Source organism: Rhyacophila brunnea, unplaced genomic scaffold (genome assembly GCF_057557595.1).
Source record: "Rhyacophila brunnea isolate RB1 unplaced genomic scaffold, BYU_Rbru_1.0 scaffold_12, whole genome shotgun sequence".
Classification (NCBI taxonomy): domain Eukaryota; kingdom Metazoa; phylum Arthropoda; class Insecta; order Trichoptera; family Rhyacophilidae; genus Rhyacophila; species Rhyacophila brunnea.
The window spans coordinates 15,054,349-15,075,068 of NW_028232774.1; the positions used below are offsets into that span (position 1 = coordinate 15,054,349).

General features: G+C 33.7%; 2 protein-coding genes across 5 annotated transcripts in view; one reads left to right on the forward strand and one right to left on the reverse strand.

Moving 5' to 3' along the window:
• The window catches only part of rg (A kinase anchor protein rugose), a 684,927-nt gene that overhangs the window by 521,961 nt on the left and 142,246 nt on the right, over nucleotides 1-20,720 (forward strand). The window lies entirely within an intron of this gene.
• Nucleotides 3,973-6,088, reverse strand: LOC147077815 (protein mab-21). The gene has a single exon (XM_085940142.1). The coding sequence runs from the start codon at nucleotides 5,936-5,938 to the stop codon at nucleotides 4,841-4,843; it is 1,098 nt and encodes a 365-aa protein (XP_085796268.1). The 5' UTR covers nucleotides 5,939-6,088; the 3' UTR covers nucleotides 3,973-4,840.

Consider the following 20,720-nt stretch of genomic DNA (forward strand, 5'->3'; position numbering starts at 1 on the left):
GTACACCTTCCTACATCTTTATTTATAATTTTTCCGAGGCTTTCACTGACGCCCTCTATTACATCGCATTTTCTATGTATGGGTCCGTTTCTTTGGCACTCTATTTAAAAACACTTAAATTGTTTACGGATTTTGACTCATTGACATTTTCAACGATCTGCAAGTTGCAGCTGTATTATGTGTCGCTCAAATTTTGGGCTTTGTATTACTATGTGTACCAATTTATCACAATCATCCTAGAGCTCCAAATCGCTTCCCTCCATGAGGACATCAAATCTTTTACTCATTGGTGGTCTAATCTTGGTGTCAATATTAGCTTGAGGTCATTTCTGCTCAGAGGTGACTCTAAAACCAAGGCCACTGAGCATATGGAAGGTAGTATGGACTTACTCAATTTTCCTTTGTTTAGGAATGCCTTCTGGTGAGAATATATCCACAAACTTATGCTCATTTTCTTTGTAGACTCATTCCAGTTTAAGCATTCTGTGATCCATTAATATGGCGTGCCTGATTGACCAGGTTTTTTGCTAGATCATTCGCTTTCCATTTTCCTCAATTTCCATACGTGATGGAATTCATTGAACGCATATTATCTTGTCTACTCCACTATATTGCTTACCTTTTTGGTACTAAATTTTCTTTGTGTTCTCTTACATAAATTTTGTAGTTATTTTTCATGAAAGTATCTACCTATTACATATACAATTTAACTTAGGTTATATTGAATAAGAAATCTTATATAATAAGAATTCATTTAGTTTACTACGTATGTATCTGGATAGCTACCTACCTGTGTATGTATTTGACAATGATCGTTTCCATTGTATTTATGAATGACTTTCTTTTAACATGAAGAGATTAATTACCTTCCTACTACCTCACCTTAATCAGGAACGAGTCAACCCTGGATGGGTCCTGAATCCCTCTCAACAATTCTCTCCACCTGTTCCCATCAGTAGTGACCACTTTTCAGTTTTTTACCTCAATTTTACGGCAGTCATTAATTAGTACGTAGCTTATTGTAATCAGCGATTTTTTGGCATGTCTTTTCTTTTGCAACCTATTTTATTACATCATTGAGTTATTAATAATTAAGAAGAGTATTAGATAATTTAAAAAAAGTTAAGTACCTTCCGTTTTCATTACCATAGTTTTAAGTAAACAATGTCCCTGATTTTCATTACCTCAGTTTATCTTGAATCCTAATGGTAAATTCAGAAGGTAGGTACTACGTATTTATATACCTACTACGTTGGCCTTTCATAACTATATTTATAAAAACGTAGGAACCTGTAAGCCTTACAAAAATTTAATACTTAGGTATCTTAGATAGATATACATTAAACATACTCCAATTAAGTATGTTTATAGTATTCTTAGGTATAAATTTCATTAGAAGATCGATATTATAAATCAACTATTGTCCCAACCCTTATTTGAATCCTGTATAATAATCATGCAATAAATAATAGTCAATCACGCTTGCCAGCCCGTCCTGAACACCACGCATGTCTTGCCTTCCATTTTCATTGCATGCAAGAGTCAAGAACGAGCAGCAGCCGGTAGTATGCCTTTCAAATATAGCTAAGAAGAAGAGATGCTATCTCCTCGATTCTCCTGTCTTCCTCGGCTTTGAAAAGACAAAGACGCCGCCTATCGCGCTGTCAACGTGACCTGCCGTCGATCTTTTCAATACCAACGTTTATTTAGACAGAGCTGAATTGTATTTTCCCATTTTGCTGTTGAAAAAATATTTGTTTATGTATGTACCTATTGGGTATGTATAGATAGCACGGAATTGAAAATTCTCCATTCTGTGGTGATGATACTCAGTACGCTAATGTGAGAACACCAAGTTCTGCTGTATAGCCATCTTCTACCTTATTTTAGTGATTTTTACCTGTAGTGATTCTGTTAAAAATATAAGTGGGTACATAAGTATGTCTTATATACCGAGAAATTACCTACTTTTTCCTACATAGTTTTAACTAGGTAAACGGATTTATAATTACATAATTGAATCTTGACGAGCGTCCAATACCTAGTAGCTAGGTACCTACATATTGGTGTTTTTAGCTATGATAGGTACTATGTATTCTACTATTCTAAAAATATATATTTTAATAAAAGTAGAAGGTTAGGTACATATAACAATTTTAAATGAAATGAAGTTGAGTACCTACCGAATTACCTATAATTTATCTACGATTCGATAGCATAATACCTAAATAGTATTAGGTACACAGTACCTACCTACTTTATCGATTATTTCTGAGGATGCTTCTCATCTACATACTGTACATATCTTTAATTAATTATTAAACCACATGCCATTGATATCTACCTACATAACAATAGTTCGATATTTTTAATCCTTTTAGCTGTAGGTACCTAATAGAAACTTAGAATTTTGAATTTTGAATTTGTTGACAATTTCAAATCGACTACTTAGATAGAAAGGCTAGCTTGTAGTTGCTGACCTTACTTAGATATGCACTGGGTACCTACTTACCATAATTATTTATTTTAACACTAGAACAAACCACTAGGCCCAATTTCAGTACTGTATAAATTATAATAGTAGGTATAAAGGTTAACCACTAATAAGTACCTACTTCCCAATTGACTATTTATTAGTAAAAACTTACTTTTTATACAAAAAACAATGATTAAATCAATGAACACATTTTTTTAATAATACCTACACAGATATTCTGCTACTATAAATTACGTATGTACCTATATGATACATTAATCAATCGGTGGGTAGGTACATTTTTTTTATTACCTTGTTTCGCCTCTGTGGCCTACGGGTCGGTAAGTACTAAGTACCTACATACATTGGTATGTTGGTAGATAGATAGGTACATACTATGCCACGATTCAACGTAGACTGATTTTGCTTCTTGGCATTGGCTGTCAGAAATATTTAGCTGATATAAAACTTTTAACCATATCGTGATTATATGAGTAGCATATTATAAGACATGAGTAGATACCTACTAGATACGTAGGTACGTAGGTTAGCCACTGAATTATATGCACCCATAATTATTCCATTACCTACCTACACTTAGGTTACCTGTATTATAAAAATAAATACCAACATTTATATCTATTTATTTTTTGGATCGATTTTTACAAAACCAATTATTGTGTGCATCGATGGATATACCTAAATATTGTTATTTATGGTTTTCGTTCAATAATTGCAAGTACAAACAGATGTACAAACTTATTCACAAACCGTAGATACCTATTACGGTACTTAGGTGTTGTAGAAAATTAAAATATAGGTATTATCATATCATGCATATAAAACTTTAGATACTTAATAAGTACGTACCTACTCGTGTATAGATTGCTTTGTATAATTTGCATAAATTGAGTTAACACCGTAAGAGAGTTAGGCTTTAACGGTACCTACCTAGATGCAGGATTATTCCTGAATAATATAGCAACCATAAAGTTGTCAAAATATGGTTTTAAAAAACATCCTCTAATTATGTAGTGTTATTTAAATAGATAAAATGATAGGTTATAGGCCATCCATGGACTGAAACCGTATGCGGTTTCGAACCGTGTGCTATCCTAAGCTTATCTTTTCTGGTCATGGAAATATATTTCCACAAAGTATATTATAAGCATCTGATCGTATCCATTTATACCGTACACTTACACTTACATATTTAGTGAAAATATATTTTCATGAACAAAAATCATAAGTTTAGTATGGCACACGGATCTAAACCGCATACGCTTTCAGTCCATGGATGGCCTCTTATTAGGTACATTTTGTGTGCGTTCAATTTTCAGCGACGGTCAATTTTCTTTGAATACCTTATAATATGTGTGTCTATTTTTTGACAAGTTGTACATTTCAAGTGTTTTTTTTATACATTTTCGTTAAATATTGTACTTAATAAATCATAAGTTTGTGTGAGGATATTTATAAAAACAAAAATTAAGGGTTTCTTTGAAAAGAAACATTGTTTTCTTTATTTTTAAACGAGCAGTCTTATTAATTAACAATAATTAAGTATATAAAATATGATCACATAATATTGGAAATATTAAAACAATAATATCAAAAACATATAAACAGTAGATATTTGTATAATAGTTTAGGTATAAGTTAAATCGGAAGATATTTAGTCGGTTAATTTTTAACTTCAAATACCCAAGTATTTACTTATTCGGTACTATTAATTTAACAACCTAAATAACACATTGTTTATTAAAATTGATCTGGCAAACTAATGTTTCCTTATTTTTGTTTAGGTAGGGTAGTAGACTTAAAGATTATATTTTCATTAATAGAAGACACGATTTGATTGCTCATTTATTCGGCCGACGGTAAAATGTATTTACCTTTAATAGAAAATAGTTAACTTTAAATAAGTAACTGATTCACAGAGTTTGTAATTTTTTTAAAACAATCATTAAATTTGTAGGTATGGAGGACAGGTATTTACCTACATACTTAAAAAGGTTCAGGTGGTAGATAAGTAGGTATAATATATTAACTAAATTTAAATTACGCATACCAATATCCTACATATTCTTTTAATTAATAATGAATAACATAGTTTTTTAATGACTTAGTTTTCGTATACACATATTTTATTGATTTTTCTTAAATCATTCTATTCTATTCTTATTTTCTAGAGATAAAAAGCTTTCTATAATCACATGAGTAAATAAGAGATCTGCATACTTAAACAATAAATTAATCACACAACTTTTAAATAAAGCACCACTAATAATTACTAACTGTATAACAATGGTGTAAGTATAACTGCAAAGCTTTCTATTCATCATTTACCAATCACAATTTTACTTATAGCTTTTCTAGAGATCTTGTATTAGTTAACATTTCCCTTGTTAGCCTCCACACTTGTTTAGCTGCATTTTCCAGCGCACTTGGAGATTTTCCTTTAAATAAATCCAAGTTGGGCAAGAAGTAGTGAGGACACCGTCTACACTGAAGACAAGATATGAGCTGCAGAAATATTCCATTGATCCTGTCTCCGAGACTTGCCTCGTCCCACTCTAACTCTCTTGGATGCTTCTCGCATTCGTACAGCAGTAAAGTCTTCATGTGATAACTGGTCACAGGTGTTCCAGGTAATTCCAGATGTCTGTCTCGTAGCGTTTTTAAAATACTTAAACACCTTCTTCTACATCCACCCTGCAGTAACCTGTTTTCCGCTTCCAAAAACGACAAAACCCAAGCGTCTCCTTCCATAGCTGATTGCTTTCCTTGTAAAGCAATACATTCTTTTGACAATAAGTCGAAACCTTCTGTCTTCACTTCAGCGACGAGATTCGGATGTGGCCAAGGAATATGAGGAATTGGCCAATGCGCCGCTGATCTCGGCCAAACTCCTGAACATTTAAAAGCTGGCGTAATCTGTACGACGTACCTTTCTCTTATTCTCAGCTTAACTTCTGTTGTATCTGCTATCATTTTAACTGAATCTCTGTATGAGCATTTATCACAGGCTTGCGCTACCAGTGTTTGAAATCTGGATCGAATCTTCCGTGCTGACAAATATCCAGAAGCCGTTATAAACTCTACCCACAGTGACATCGATCGCTTTCTTCCGTCGCTGAGTTTCAGGACAGCGCATCCTGGCAATGATCCATCGTCCACAAAATTAAACACTCCCATTTGATTCAGATACAATACGACTTCGAATTCTCCAGGAGAGATGACTTCAAGACCTTCGTATTTACCGTTGCACTCTGTTAATGAGGATATAAATCTGGGTTCTTGCACTTCGACTTCCTTTAAAACGTCTTGAACAACTTTACAGACGTCTCTTATTGTTTTCGAGATTTGTCCCATTCTGGTTTGCACCCTTTCGGCGTAGTATTTGTTTATTTGGTAGAGCATTTTGGACTGCGCCGCCATCATGTCCGGTGGGACCAACATGTTACGGCCTTAGTTCAGCTGACAATTTTTTATTTATTTTTTCTTTACGTATAATATTTTAACTCCCCGTTCATTTTGTGGCGTTTTTTTGTTTATGTTTTCGCGATTTTTTGTACTGAATGTCGGTATTGTGTGAGTCGCGGTCCGCCTATAACTAACAACCGGTTTTTCTGTTTGACGTAGCGCGGCGCTTTTAAGCTCCTCCTCCGAGCTTTTTATCGCAAGCCAGAGTGCGATGGGTAGCTTTCAATGGGCGGGTCTATCGATCGCCTCTTCCACCTCTACATTGCGAGCGCCCGCCCATAGACAAGTCTACGTCAGAGCTTTGAAACGTTTTTTTTCGATCTCCATTTTATTTCATGCAACGTTTTTTTTTAAATAATTAGGTAGGTAGTTTTGTTTGAAATAATATTGATTATAAACTATTGATAACTAACCCACCGCCTTGATTATCCTGCCTACATTTTAGAAGCTATCCTTTTGCATGAAAATCATAAGATTAAGTAAGTATAATTCGATTCCTCACTGTGGGTACTTAATTACTTAGTAATTACGCTCGATTAGGTGGGGACCCGGGGACGTTAACCAAATCTATCAGATGCCACTGACTACCGCATTTATCTCGACTATTACTTAAGTAAAGCTCCTCGTCGCTTCAACCGTGAACCCTTACTTATCCGGGTCCATACCCCTTACCCAGATACTCTGCACTATGAGTCTAGGCTATGAATACCTAAACTGCAGCTATAACTAATTATTCCGACCCGTTGCAACCACAAGTGGTTATGGAAGTCGCGTGGCCTTACTGTTGTAATTATTAAGATCATTAGTGTCCGTTTGTCCTAGCTTGTCTATGAGACATTCCAGGCCGGAATATTTCAACGGTCTTGACCAAAATTACGATGTACCTACCTAGTATATTATTTATAGTTATAGGTACCTAATTAGTTTTTTTCATAAGGTGGGGGTGCCGGAACCCAAAACCTTTCCTTGTGTACGCGCCTGCCTTCTAGAGATACCCACTTGAATAATGTATCATTACTGAGATACGCTGTCTTTAAGCTTAAAATAGTCGGTAGATATATTTAGGTATGTGAAAGCATTATCTACTTATACCTAATATGGCATACAAAATGTTATGCTTAAAGTTTTTGATATCGGTAATATAAGAAAATTTAACGAGATACACGTTTTTCTGTGCGACAATTTTGTTCGTCACCGAATTCAGTTCGCGTTACAATGGTTTTAAATCACTGTTACATACTAACACCAACGTTACACACATACATACATAATAATATTGTCTACATTATTACTACAGTTATAAAAAAACCAGCCACCAATTTCGTATATGTATTACCTACTATACTTTTGTAACTGAGAATGAGTTATTTTCCGATCATACATAAAGCATTATGCCGCCCTGAGAATTTTCGTGTTTATTCCAGTGTATCGTAATTAAAATGCAGATTCGTTTCGCATTATCTCGATGGATGGCCGCTACTGAAACATATTACACACATTTACATATTAATATTTTATCATTCATAGGCCTGCCCCACACGAGTTGAATTCTGTAGTCAATACGCGCCACATAGTTACAGCAAAGTTACGCAAAGTACAGTTGCGTCTTATCCAGTAAATTGCACATTGGTATTGTGCATGTATGGTTTAGCATTGGTGTACTTTCGACTGCAGCACGACTCCACCAATGTGACCAATTACAAAAAAATAGGTATCAAAAATAGGTCAATTAAATGTTAAGTAAATGCAATGTACTGTCACACTGGGTAACTAATTTACGATAAACGATTGATAAAAGGTATTTAGGTAGGTACTTTATGTACTGTCGGTTCCAATCAGGCACATTTATTTTGATATTAATTTACACATTCGAAAAACCACATTTATATGGTAGTTAGGAAAAACGATTATGGATTATTTTACTTAACTATTGAAAGGGGCTCGAGATTACAACGCCCAAAAAACGAACCTGGGGAAGTTACATTTTTAATTGAATTCTTCTTAGCACGATTAAAAAACACATCCTCTAGCTTTAGCAGTAGATATAGCATGTCGAAAAAGGCAAGCACAATGTGTGCCAAAATGCGCGAATTTCAAACAAAACTTAAACTGGCTCTGCTTTGGTCAATAGGTAATTAATCACGATTACAACAATACATCGCTACACTCGTCTTACGTAGGTATCTATTATTATGACGATCACAGTAGGTACCTACTTAACGTGATGTGTTTGACAGTAGGTAGGTACGTACATACTTTTTCACCGCTTAAGCCGGGTAGGTACTCATTTGGGAGCCATAACTGTGACCGTAGCAGATATAGTGTCTAACTATGTAGTATGGACGCCAGATAATAATTAGTTCGCAATTATGGTTGGTTATATCAGGAACGTGAGGAACGGTTACAGATACGACTCGCTAATGCGTACCAGGCTTTACTGAACTGTATGAATATTTATCATTGTACCTTAGTTCCTAATTAATGCCTACAAATCGAAAAAATATTTAGTAGGTAAGTGAAAAACTGTGCCCATGTAGTGCAGGACTTTGTCAGCTTCTCGAGATTGCTTAGTTGTTTCCGAGATGCGTAAATAAGCAACGGTACAATGGTCTAATTACTCTAATAATTTCGCTGACAAATTTAGGAAAACATAAAAATAAATTAAGTTTATTAGATTAAGTACGTGTTTTACCAAATATTTTCCAGACGTAGAATAATATACAACACATAGTGTAGTGCTACGCGTATAAGCAACTCGACTTCAAACGAGAAACCTCCCTGCGCACGCGGTCGAGTGTGAAGGGACGCGCCTCTGTGAGATAAACAAACACCTTCGTATATTGATTCTTTTAGTTTCTACCAGGGAACTCGGAACTGTTCTGTGGTTTTTACTTTTCCAAGAAGTGAACTGTCAGTTCATAACAAGTAACTACAATATATCCATAACACCCACATACTTTTAAAGTAATAAACTACATAAATCAAGATGTAGTATCCATAGAATTGGAATTATATATTATTTCCGAGTGAAGCCTAGGCCAGCTGGAAAAACGTCTGTTTCATCATTAAACGCAATAATTGAGTTGGCATTTACTTGGTAGAATTCCATTTTACATGACATGAAAATATAATTAATATTGAATTCTACAGGTTTTTTAAAAGTTTTGTCGATAGCTATTTCGGTTGTAACACCATTATCAAGACTATTCAAATAGGCCGTTTGCCTTTGCTTAAATACTATACTCTATCTATACGTATCTATACTTAAATACTATACTATGCCTATCTATACTTCTATACTATCTATACTTAAATACTATGCTTAAATACTATACTCTATCTATACGTATAGTATTTAAGCAAAGGCAAACGGCCTATCTGAATAGTCTTGATAATGGTGTTACAACCGAAATATCTATCGACAAACCTTTTAATAACCTGTAGAATTTAATATTAATTATATTTTTTCATTTCTTATTAAACGCATTTATTAATACACACATACAAATAAATCCGTAGGGCTTAGAGGGTTACTAAGGCTGCATAATCTGGAATAAATCCAGACATTATATGTAATATAGTTAAAGTTCCTATCTACATATTAATTGATATTTCGTATCTACATGCTCTATTCATGAATGTTAAATTAACAACTGCTTATATGTTTCGTTGAATACTACTTCTTCTTAGAAATACATAACAATATAATGTATTTTTCATTTGAAATAAGATTTATTTTGTTTCTTCATGGAATGGCGCAATGTATCGTTCAACTCTATGTGAATCGTCGTAAATTATTTAAATTTCATACCTATGTGGGTACTTTAGATCAAAGATTAAGCGAACATTTTTAATTGGACCTAAAACATCCAAAATCCACCTACCAACTTAGTATAAGTTTATAATTTTATACAATATAAATATTAATAATGTGTTCCATTTATTTGAATTAAGTAGGAAGTCCCATGCTTCCATTTTTAATAACATTATAATTTTCATCAGGTTGTTTTAATGGGTTTTTAAGCTACACAGTTTTATGATTTACTGAGTTACAGATGCCTCTTTTTATTCAAATTTATTTTAATTAGTAATGCTTCGGTAACCAGTTAAATAACTTTATATACAATAATATGTACTTACCCCCTGCGTACATAAGTATCAGTGGTGAAGACTCCATACTAGGCGATTATTTAAAGCCTACCTTCTTAAGAAAAATATTATTTAATTTTATATTGACATATTAAATAATATAATCACATAATAATATATCAAATATGCCCAACGACATCTATCGTATAATTGTCATAATAATTTTACGATCTTTTCCCATATTTCAATAAGCACCATTTATGGCATGTCTCGAAATTTTCACAAAAAATAGGCGACATCTCGTTTCGCTTCACATATTGTATGGATTATATTCGCGTGAATCGAATTTTTTTTTATATGAAGTTTATTTCTCATAATTTCAAGACGTCTGCGGCGGCTCATACAAATCGGTTAGCTATTTAAGGAGCACTTAAATATTACGTAAGTTCAAATTTATTCAAAATAATTAAGATAATTTAAAAAAATAATTTCTATGGGATTCAATCACATATAAATATTGATTATTGTTAAAAATATAAAATAATTTATCTCGTGATTTTTGTTCATCAGTTGGTTCATTCATAGACTAAAACAATTTATTCAGTCAGTTATGTCAGTTGAAATCTGATATTGTACCTACATAAGTCTGTGTTTTAAACATAGAAGTGTTTTAAAGTGTCTAGTTTTACGCGTTAAATTATAAATTGGTATCTTCCGTTTATAAATGTTTAGGAAAATACATAATTCAAATTAATTGCTTAATTTTATACCATCAGTCAGCTTTTGAAATTTCATCGATTTTTGTGTACCTATTCATCAGTAGTAATGTCGGAATATCTTCTTACTTTCGGTAAATATATCTAACAAGTGTGCTTTCTCCACAGCCTACCTCTTTCCAAAAAACCATTCGCCACTGTTATATATCTACCCACCTCCGACTATATTAAACTTACTGCATAATTTTACCTACTTATCTACTTCAGGGTGTGGGGATTGCAGATCCGGTCCCACCCCGGGAACGAAAAAATAAGAATTATTTAGGTGAATGGAATATTAGGTAGTTATGTACTTCTTCTTAGTCAGGACCTCATGACCAAGGGTTGGCCATCAAACTGCCTTCTCAATTGGTTGGCCTCACTCCTCTGTGCATTCTGCAACATGCAAGGCATGTGTTAGTGGAAAATTCGTGGCATTCATGAACTAGTGCAATCATCAAGAGCATCTAACGTTTGCTTTTAATATTCTGACGCGGCATGTCTACAAGAGAAGACACAAACGAACACTAATAATTTCTTATAATTATGATAATTTGGCCACGCGCCTTCGTTCACCACTTGTGGACGCGACAGATCGCTATAACTCATATGTGAGTAAGCGTTCTTATAGCTGCAGGCTATGTGTCTATCGCTATACTCAAATGCGGAGTGTCTGGATATGGGGAATGTACCCGTTCCCATCTCGTGATGAATGGGTGAATACTGAATTGGTATTTGATAGATTTTGTATACCCAGCCCTCTCCAGCCTCCTTTAAAAATCAATAATAATTAGTTTTATGGATTCTTTTTTGAAATGGACCCCCCCCGGCACTATTTTTTCTACCAGCCTTCTTTAAATAAAACTTTTTTTCTCTATCATGTGCGTGATACTACGAATTAATTCTATGATTTTTTTACGTCTTCAATCATTTTAAACAACACATCACATGCTTTTTAAATCAGATTTTTTTTAGAATTCATTGTTTGTATATACTCTACAAAAATGTTAGTGAGTACCTTTTATGTGGTTTGTCTTCAATAGTCGAGATACAAGTTCCTTGGGTTATATTTTTTATAACACTGTGGACAAGCGTCTATCGAAGAAAATCTAATTAAATGAACATAATACAACAAAATAAAAACCCCGAATTCAGGATTAAATGCGTTCGAATGCAATTCGTATCCTTGAATGATTTTGTCGTGGGATGTTGAGTGCATTATGAGAATGCACTTAGCGTTGCATTTGTCGGTAAAATATAATGCCGCTAATGGATGTACTTTATCACGACATAGTTATCTAAATATTAGTGAAGAGAATCCTTCTAGTATAATAAGGACACAGCAATATGGTGACCCGTATCATTTCCCTTTCTCACATACCTATTTTTCACAAACGCGATCTCCTCTAATTATCTAGCCCAATGGTTAGGTACATATAAAATACCTACCTATAAAATATTTAAGGGGGGACATGCTCAGCGTAGGTCAAAATGGAGCTTTTGTTCTATTTTCAAAGCATGATCCTGGACTATTTTTTTTAAACGGTACATGTTCAAACACGCGCGTTAACATCATTTTACTCCCTACTTCAATTATAGTTTGTCAATCTATGGCTACGGCCGTTTGTTGTAGTTTAACCACTGGGGAATGCCAAAAGAAATGGCGTATTTGCAAAAAAACGCTACCTTATTCTTAGGTCAATTATTATTATAAAGCAATCATTATTGATAGGATGTTTATCACACTTGAATGGTCAAAGACATAGCTTATAATTAATATCTTTAGAATTATCTTCAAATGTGTTAATATTGCCCATTTTTGAATAATAAAATGCCTAATTCTTGTCAAATTTGGGATCACAGAGATTATCAATACAATTTCTTATCGTAAATATTTCACTATAATAATGTCTACATAAATTATACTGACGGTTTTATAAATCTGTTTAAAAATTAATAAGCGTAAAAAATCCTAACACCACTGCACATTTATTTACTGAAATATGACTATATTCTAAAACATTAGAGCGAGAGCTTTAAAAGAATACTATTTTATGTAATAAAAATACTTTATGCCGTCATCAAATGTTTAAAATAAATATAAAGGATAATAAGGCTTCAAAATTATATAAATAGATTATCTACAACGTTTAAGGAATGTCCAGGATCATGCTTTGAAAATAGAAGAAAAAGCTCCATTTTGACCCACGCTGAGCACGTCCGCCCTTAAGGGATTTTCAGGTTTTTAGTGTTCGGTTCCATTTCCAGCTCTGATTTTCATACAATACATAGTTATTTTACATATTATAATTTTAGGACATTATTTAAAAATATATATTTTTATATCAGCGATCTACAGAGCTACAAATCCTCACATGGTACATATTACCCTTTCCTTATTTTACACTACATACATACGGCGCTATGAAATCAATGGTATGATATTTTGGTTGTAAATAGAATAGCCCACGATGGCCGAACTCGTGGATCCCAGGTTCGAATTCTGTATCTGGCAAATACACATATTGTTTCTCAATTTGTGTTTGTGTCAGAATATGGACCAAATCGGTTGAGCAAGGCAGGCAACATCCATTTCTCGTAAAAACAAAAATCTGTTAATACAAACCGGTACTCTGTGGAGGCCCACGTGATCTTATTAGGATCAAACATGGTATGCAAATAGAATAGGGAGGTAGGTAGATACCTACTAACGTACCATACCTATTCTTATTCTTATTCTAACGTTTATCCAATTATTGAAGACTCTATTTTGATTTCCTGTTCTTCAGACATGAATACCTTGTCTTAGATTTTTTCAAATTACATTAGCTAACAGAAAGGGTTAAATCAGTACAGCACTTTATTTCTGTGTTTACGTTTTGGGATAGATTTATCTTTGTCAAGTGACAGAGCGTCTCACTGGGCGACTCTGGGAGAAATTTTTCTCTTTCCGAGCTGCCTAATGGAATTTTGTAGTTTTTTATAGTGTTTATAAGTCGTATCTTTGAAATGTGCCAGCTATTTTATTTTTTTCACGTATTTATCGTTTTCGCTAACTATTTATGCCTTGAGGCGTCGTGTTATATTTAATAAATAGTGAAATTCCCTGTAGTGAAAAAAAATTGCTTGATAATAATATTATTGATCGTGTTTTCATACTAATTTCTGTCATTTTTTTGCACATTCTGATAGCAAAATCACTTGAGATTAAAAAACTAAAATGTTTATTTGACCAATACGTTATAGGTTTATAATATTTCTGTTGTCGTGAATCAAATCGACATAGTTACTTTATAAGATAAAGAGTTGGTAGGTAGCTACATTTCACATTGGTAACTACATATTTTACTTTTACTAACGTTACTAAGTGACGTATCTATTTTTGTTTTCTAAATATTTTATAGGAGGTATCTTTGAATAATTCTAAATCATATCATTATAAATATACTCACGTGATCAATTCTTCGTCCATGTTCGTCAAGAAAATCGAAGCAAATGGGTCGAAAAATCCCATATTTTCAATATCTATATTACATTGGCGAAGAATCCATACTAGGCTATTATTAAGTCTACCTTCTTTAAAAAAATATGTTTTAATTGCATATTGACATAGATATTTATATAATCACTTGATTGCATTTAATAATGTCGGATTATTTGTCAAGAAATGGTGATATTTTTTCATATGGATTTTACGTCACGTGACTTCAGTGAGTCTATCGAATTGTATGAAATATGGTAGGCTCCTATCGCAGCGTCTAAAACCTCTATAATATTGTTGTCATGACCGCACTTCGACCAAAATAATTAATCTTTAAATAATTAAAAAAAAAAAATTCTATGGCGTTTAATCGCATATTAATAATATACTTAGATTGTTTTCAAAAATAAAAAGAAATTGCATCTTATGATTGTTGATGTGCAGGTACCTACTTATAAATGTTTTGAAAAATACTTAATTTAAGTTCATTTTTATGTCGTGAGTGAGTTTTAGAAATTTCATTAATTTAGTGTGTCGTTGTTATTGGTGTGTATTGTATGCCTGTATTGTGTACCTGTATTCATTTGTAATATCGTATTTTCTTCTTATTTCTCGTAAGTATACCTGACAAGTGTGCTCTTTTTCTCAGATCTTCACAGTCTACCTCTTTCCAAAAGTCACCCTTCGCCACTGCTTTATTATTATCGTTTGTCTCGTTATAGGTAGTAATAGCTACACAATATTATTGTGCAAAAAATTAAACACATGGATTTCGGCATAAATTGGCAAACAGTAAGGTTGATATATAAGATGTTGATCCGTTTTAAAATTTATTTAGGAGGTATAATTTGATCGATTTATATTATTATGGATTGATTGATTTTCAGTGTAACAATGTTCGTTTCGTATAGGTAGGTACTTTATGGTGCTGAATACAATTTTTACTTAAACTTTTCATTTTGCAATTGTAATCCTATACAATACTTCTTACCTATTATATATATAATTCTGAGAACGTAATAAATAATACAGAATATTTTTTTGGTATCAGGCGCACATGCGTAATAAATATGCAGATATCTATGTTAGTTCCGAGACTTGCGCGCCAGAAAAACTCCCGAATATTATTATTTTATTTTTTCCTCCCGCTTTTACGGTGCTCTCCTAATAACTCGGAGACGCCGAGAATGCGCCCGTTCGCCCCACGAATTAGTGGCCACTTACAAAAGCATAAATTATCAAAATGTGGCTTTTTCAAGCAGTGACGCCTCGTTAAATTAAGACGTCTCCCCGCGTCCATCGTGCTCTCCGGATACTTATGTTTTAAACGGATCAAACATTTTGCGAAATTAAATAACTTTTACGACACCCTAACACATCAAAATGCTTTTTACAATCGTCGAGTCTATTTTACTTTGTAATTTTTATTGCGGAGACTAATGGAAACAAAGTATTTGATTGTTTAATTTGACGCAACAACTCACGAACGTAAAATGTCTCTATATTTTTAACTTTTTATTAGCTCCATCGTCCCATATAATATTACAACTGTCCATGCTACTTATTTATCTTATAATGTCTTTCCACCAAGAAATAACAGTATAGAAAATGAATACCTCTTATTAGTTTTTTTTTCTTAGTCAGTGTACTTATTTAGATACCTACCTGACGCAATATGCTGACTAAATATTTGATCTATGCAAGCATAAATCATCATTGCAATAACACTCATTAATCATTCTTTCGCCTGGACTTTGTTTGTGTTTTATACTTATTCAGTTCTGGCACATTAGAGGTTAAAAGTTGTTGCAGAAATGTGATTCTGTGTAAGACGAAGTGCATCAGAAAATGGAGTCATACATTTTCAAATGGTGAGGTTTTCTTATACATTTTTTTTCATTGTATGATTTTCTAAAGCAATGTGCATTTTTCTTTATGTGGATAGCAGTGGCGGTTTCCCATGAATCAGACGAGGCAATCACTTCGTCGGAAAGTATAAAAATCTTTAAGAAAATTTATACAAATGTTAATGACGCAATTCCACGAATAATTTCATGGCTTGTGTCTTAATTGTAGAAATAGGTCTACAAATGTGCAATTATTATTGCTTAACTTGTCAAGTATCTACACATGTCTTGGGACTCTGCTTTAACACTCAATTTAAATGATTTTCAAAATATCTAAACTATGTATTGCTGTATTTAGCCGTTTATCGGATAGGAAAAACATTCACAAGAGGGGCCATACATGTCAGCGCCTTAGGCATTCACTTAGGTAGGTATCCACAACCCCCACTGGGTTCGTCAATTATTTATATTTCAAATGCAAACATTTTTTATTAGAAAATTGATAATTAGGTAGGTATTAACTAATAACCATATAGGTAATTTAAAATAATGTTGACTAATTTGTTTCACCTCAAATAACATTTAACCAATTGGAGGTTCTCCTTTATAATCATAGAGTAATTCGTGTTGACAGTCAATTAAATGAGTTGGGTATATATCTAAATACCTGTGCATTTTTTTATGCATTGAATATGCGCTATCTTTAAAATACCATAAGGTTTATAATATACAGTTATAATCAAAAAAGTTTTTGAAATTACTATAATAAATATTATATCGTATCCACTATCCAGTGAATTGTCCGTGAGATCAAATATCTATGAACGTAACAAACGGACACGGAGTAAGAAGAAGAAGAAAATCTAAATTATATAATTCACAAAGCTTAAGTCTTTCTCATACTTACTTTCACTATTCTATAATCCAATTAGTAAGTGCGAGGATAATATTATTTATAAGTACCTATCAATAAATATTTTAAAAAAAACTTGTAGTCTTTATTAATATGTGGATACTATGTTATTTATGCCTATTTATTCGTCGTTTTTTTTGAAATTATTAATATACTCGTACCTATTTTCATATGTATTTAATTTTCTACTCCAGTGTTAATGCTCTATCCCAATGTTCTCTAAAAATATACCAAGTTATTCTTAAAAAAATACTATTCCAACGATATTAAGCACAGAAATACGCGAACATGTTCAAATATTTCATATCCACCGCGGAATATAAAGAAATCTAAATATGCCAGATGCAATAATCTTTGCGATATGTATCCATCAAGCATGTGTTCTCTAGTTCTTTACAACGTCTAACAATACGATAAAACATATTTTTGAAATGGCTACGCCACGTTAAACTCGAATTAAATTAAATTTAAAAAAAAAACTGAACATCTTCACCGCGAGATAGCGTGATTTTTTTTCCTGTACCCCGGCTTAAGTGCGTATTTTTTAGATGTTTTATTTGAAATGTGTAATCCTCGCTTGATCCCAGTTTATGGATTGCCTCGGATCCTATGGCATCCGCCCGTCTTAATCCCGTTGCCGTATAATTCATTCTTGTTAAGTTTTTTCCATGTCATCATTAAGTAGAAGTTTTTTGTTATAAACTCAGCCATACATGGCGAATATAATGTAGACTGAGGGCGAATATTGAAAAGACCATGTACCTACCAACCTTATGAACTTTTTTTATAAATCGATACTTAGATTTTTTTATAAGTAATTGAGATTCAACCGAGATAACTGAGAACTCGCCAGCCGACTTCAGAGAGAATACAGCGTTATTAGCAATGAAGGGTATGTACTTATATTCATCTTGAAGCTACTGTCCAATCAGTAACATCACGTGGGAGTTGGCTGGCCATGCGTTGCTTAAGGGTGGAAAATTATAAAGGGCGGCCAATTAAAAAATGAATACTTCCTATCATTACGTCAAACGGACGATTCGTTAGAAAGTCTATCATATTAGTTTAAATAAATCACTATGGGGCCTCCAAGCTTGTCAGTACCTCAGACCTTCATATACCTAAAGCCTTCGATGTTTGAGAGGATGTTTCGTAGAAATGATCTAGTCTCAGTAGATGATATAAACCGACGTAGTCTTTATTCAAGATATTTTTGTTGCAATTATCAGTTTAAGATACTAGGTAGGTCTGCACCCAATAATTTTGCATACAATTTGAGACTAAAAATGATAGGGGATGGCATTCTAAGTTTAAGCAATAAAGAAAAAATCTGTATAAATACAAATAATATAGTCTTTTGATTTATGTGTGCTAGGTCCTTCTTTCCAAACTCAGTTGATACCTATATAGGTATACGAAAGGTACAGTATATGTGCCTGTTTATATACCTACAAATTATATTTAATGCATTCAACAGACAACTACAGAAAGCAGCTGAAGTACTGCGGCAGTAAACTAAGATAAATGTACTTGGATATCTTTCCAAATGGGACATGACTTTCAATCTCAAACACACGGAACTAATTATGGTTTTCGTGAGATATGGAGCTACTATATATTGCTTGATTCACGACATAAGATACATGTACTTACCTTCTTTGATTGTAGGTATGATGAATCTATTTTTATCGTTTATTTTATACCTTTCATAATATTTAGGTATGTTACCCATGATGGCCGAGCGGTTACGCGTCAGGTTTATAATGTCGTGAGGCCTGTGCTCGAATCCCGGGTCTGGCCTAAATTCACATGTTTTACAATCAGGGAACTCAGAAATAATGGGAACTGAAATACACAACGGGTAAGGCGATAGCAGGTTACCGACTCGAGTAAGGAAGAATCCTAGTTAAACTTACACACGTGTTAAGAATACGTTTTACGTCGAATACTAAAAACTGCTCTCGGTTTATGCATTTACGCTCATTTAATGTTGGTGTATTACACACACTATTGCACGTGCATAATGCGTGCTTCATTTTCGTAGGACACTCACACATTCAAAAGCCTGCTTCACCATGCGGCGTATTGAATATTGCCTATCGGTATTCTATTTATTATCTGTTCTGTGTTTACAATGTATGTTTAGACTTCAAAGTATGGACCTAATAGGTTGAGTGAGTAGATAACACTTATTTCTCGTTAAAATAAAAATCCTTTAATACAGCCTCCACCCTGCGGAGGCCCAATTATTTAATAACAAAATTATTGGCCTTGGTTGAAATGATTTTGGTGATATCGTAAAGGATATCACCAAAATCACCAGCACCAATCACCAAAACCTTGATAAATAAATCTAGTCAATGCACCTAATGGTATTTATTTTTATTTAATAATGGGAAAACCATAGTTTACCTATATACCCCATAATATGTATTATGTAGTAGGAACTATTGAAATGTATTGATACAATTTAAACAAAATCGCTTGACAATATCCGTCTAAATTCTCAGCGAATGAGTCTGCTGCAATGACATTATTAATGGACAATGCACTCAGTACAGTAGCTAGCACATGTATAGGTAGATGTCACGTGACAAAAATTCGCAATTTCCATGATGCGATATCACGTATCGGGAATTTATAGCAATATCACCTTTATTATAATGGCGTTTTTTTTTTTTTTTTTTTCTAGATGCCTTTATGGATACCTCGCATTTACTATCGAGGTTTCTTAAGGACTTTGGCACGCAAACTACTCTACTTGATGCTAGTCAAATGAAAATTGTGCCGGCTGAGAGAATATGCCTTATTGAAACTGTTCTTCTACCCGCATCGGGTATTGCTAATTTGAATTCGGCCAGGGCCTATGATACCGCCTTGCAAAAACCCTGGAAAATTCTTAGTAGCGCAAGGCGGAGGTGATTCTGATGAATATTTTGTCGTATTCATTGGGAACTGAGGACTGCGATTTGTAGTCGAGTTTTTTCCCGTGGTAAAAGAAATGTCGCATTGGACTAATGTTCTAAGTATATACTTATCCTATCTTATATGATTGCAGTCACTGGATCTGAAAGGCATGAATCATCTTTACATGTCACCATTTATTATTTTTATTCTTTTTATTACATCAATACAGAAATTAAAAAGGGCATCTCTTCCGGCCTCGTTTGCCATGGTCCCCGGAAGGTCTCGAATGTCCGCATCTGCCATCTGTAATAAAAAGTTCAGGTTGTGCCGCTCCTTGCTAAAGATTTGACAATCTAGGAGTAAATGTAAGACGTCCTGGTCGCTTCCGTCGTCGCATGGACACTTTCCATCAGATGTTATTTTAAACCGGTGCAGGTATGCTCGCATGACTCCGTGACCTGTAAGAATCTGAGTCATCTCAAAACACAGTCCCTTATGCACCCTGACGTCTCGTGCTGCTAAAATTGAAGGTAAAAACTTTCGGGTCAACTCCCCTGTCGATGAGTTTATGTATCGTGAGTTCCATTCGTTTTTCACCATGTCTGAAATTGTTATTTTCGCGTAGCTCAGAGGAAATTTGTCATAAGCTACCGCGGTCTTGGGTTCAGAGGCACCATGCCGAGCCAATTTGTCAGCTCTTTCATTTCCTTCTATCCCGGTGTGTCCCCTTATCCACTTGAAGTGCACCTCGGGGTGGCGCCGTCTC

What these genes read in the sequence shown, in the direction of transcription:
- LOC147077815 (XM_085940142.1), bottom strand. Translation starts at nt 5,938, where the DNA reads ATGTTGGTCCCACCGGACATGATGGCGGCGCAGTCCAAAATGCTCTAC.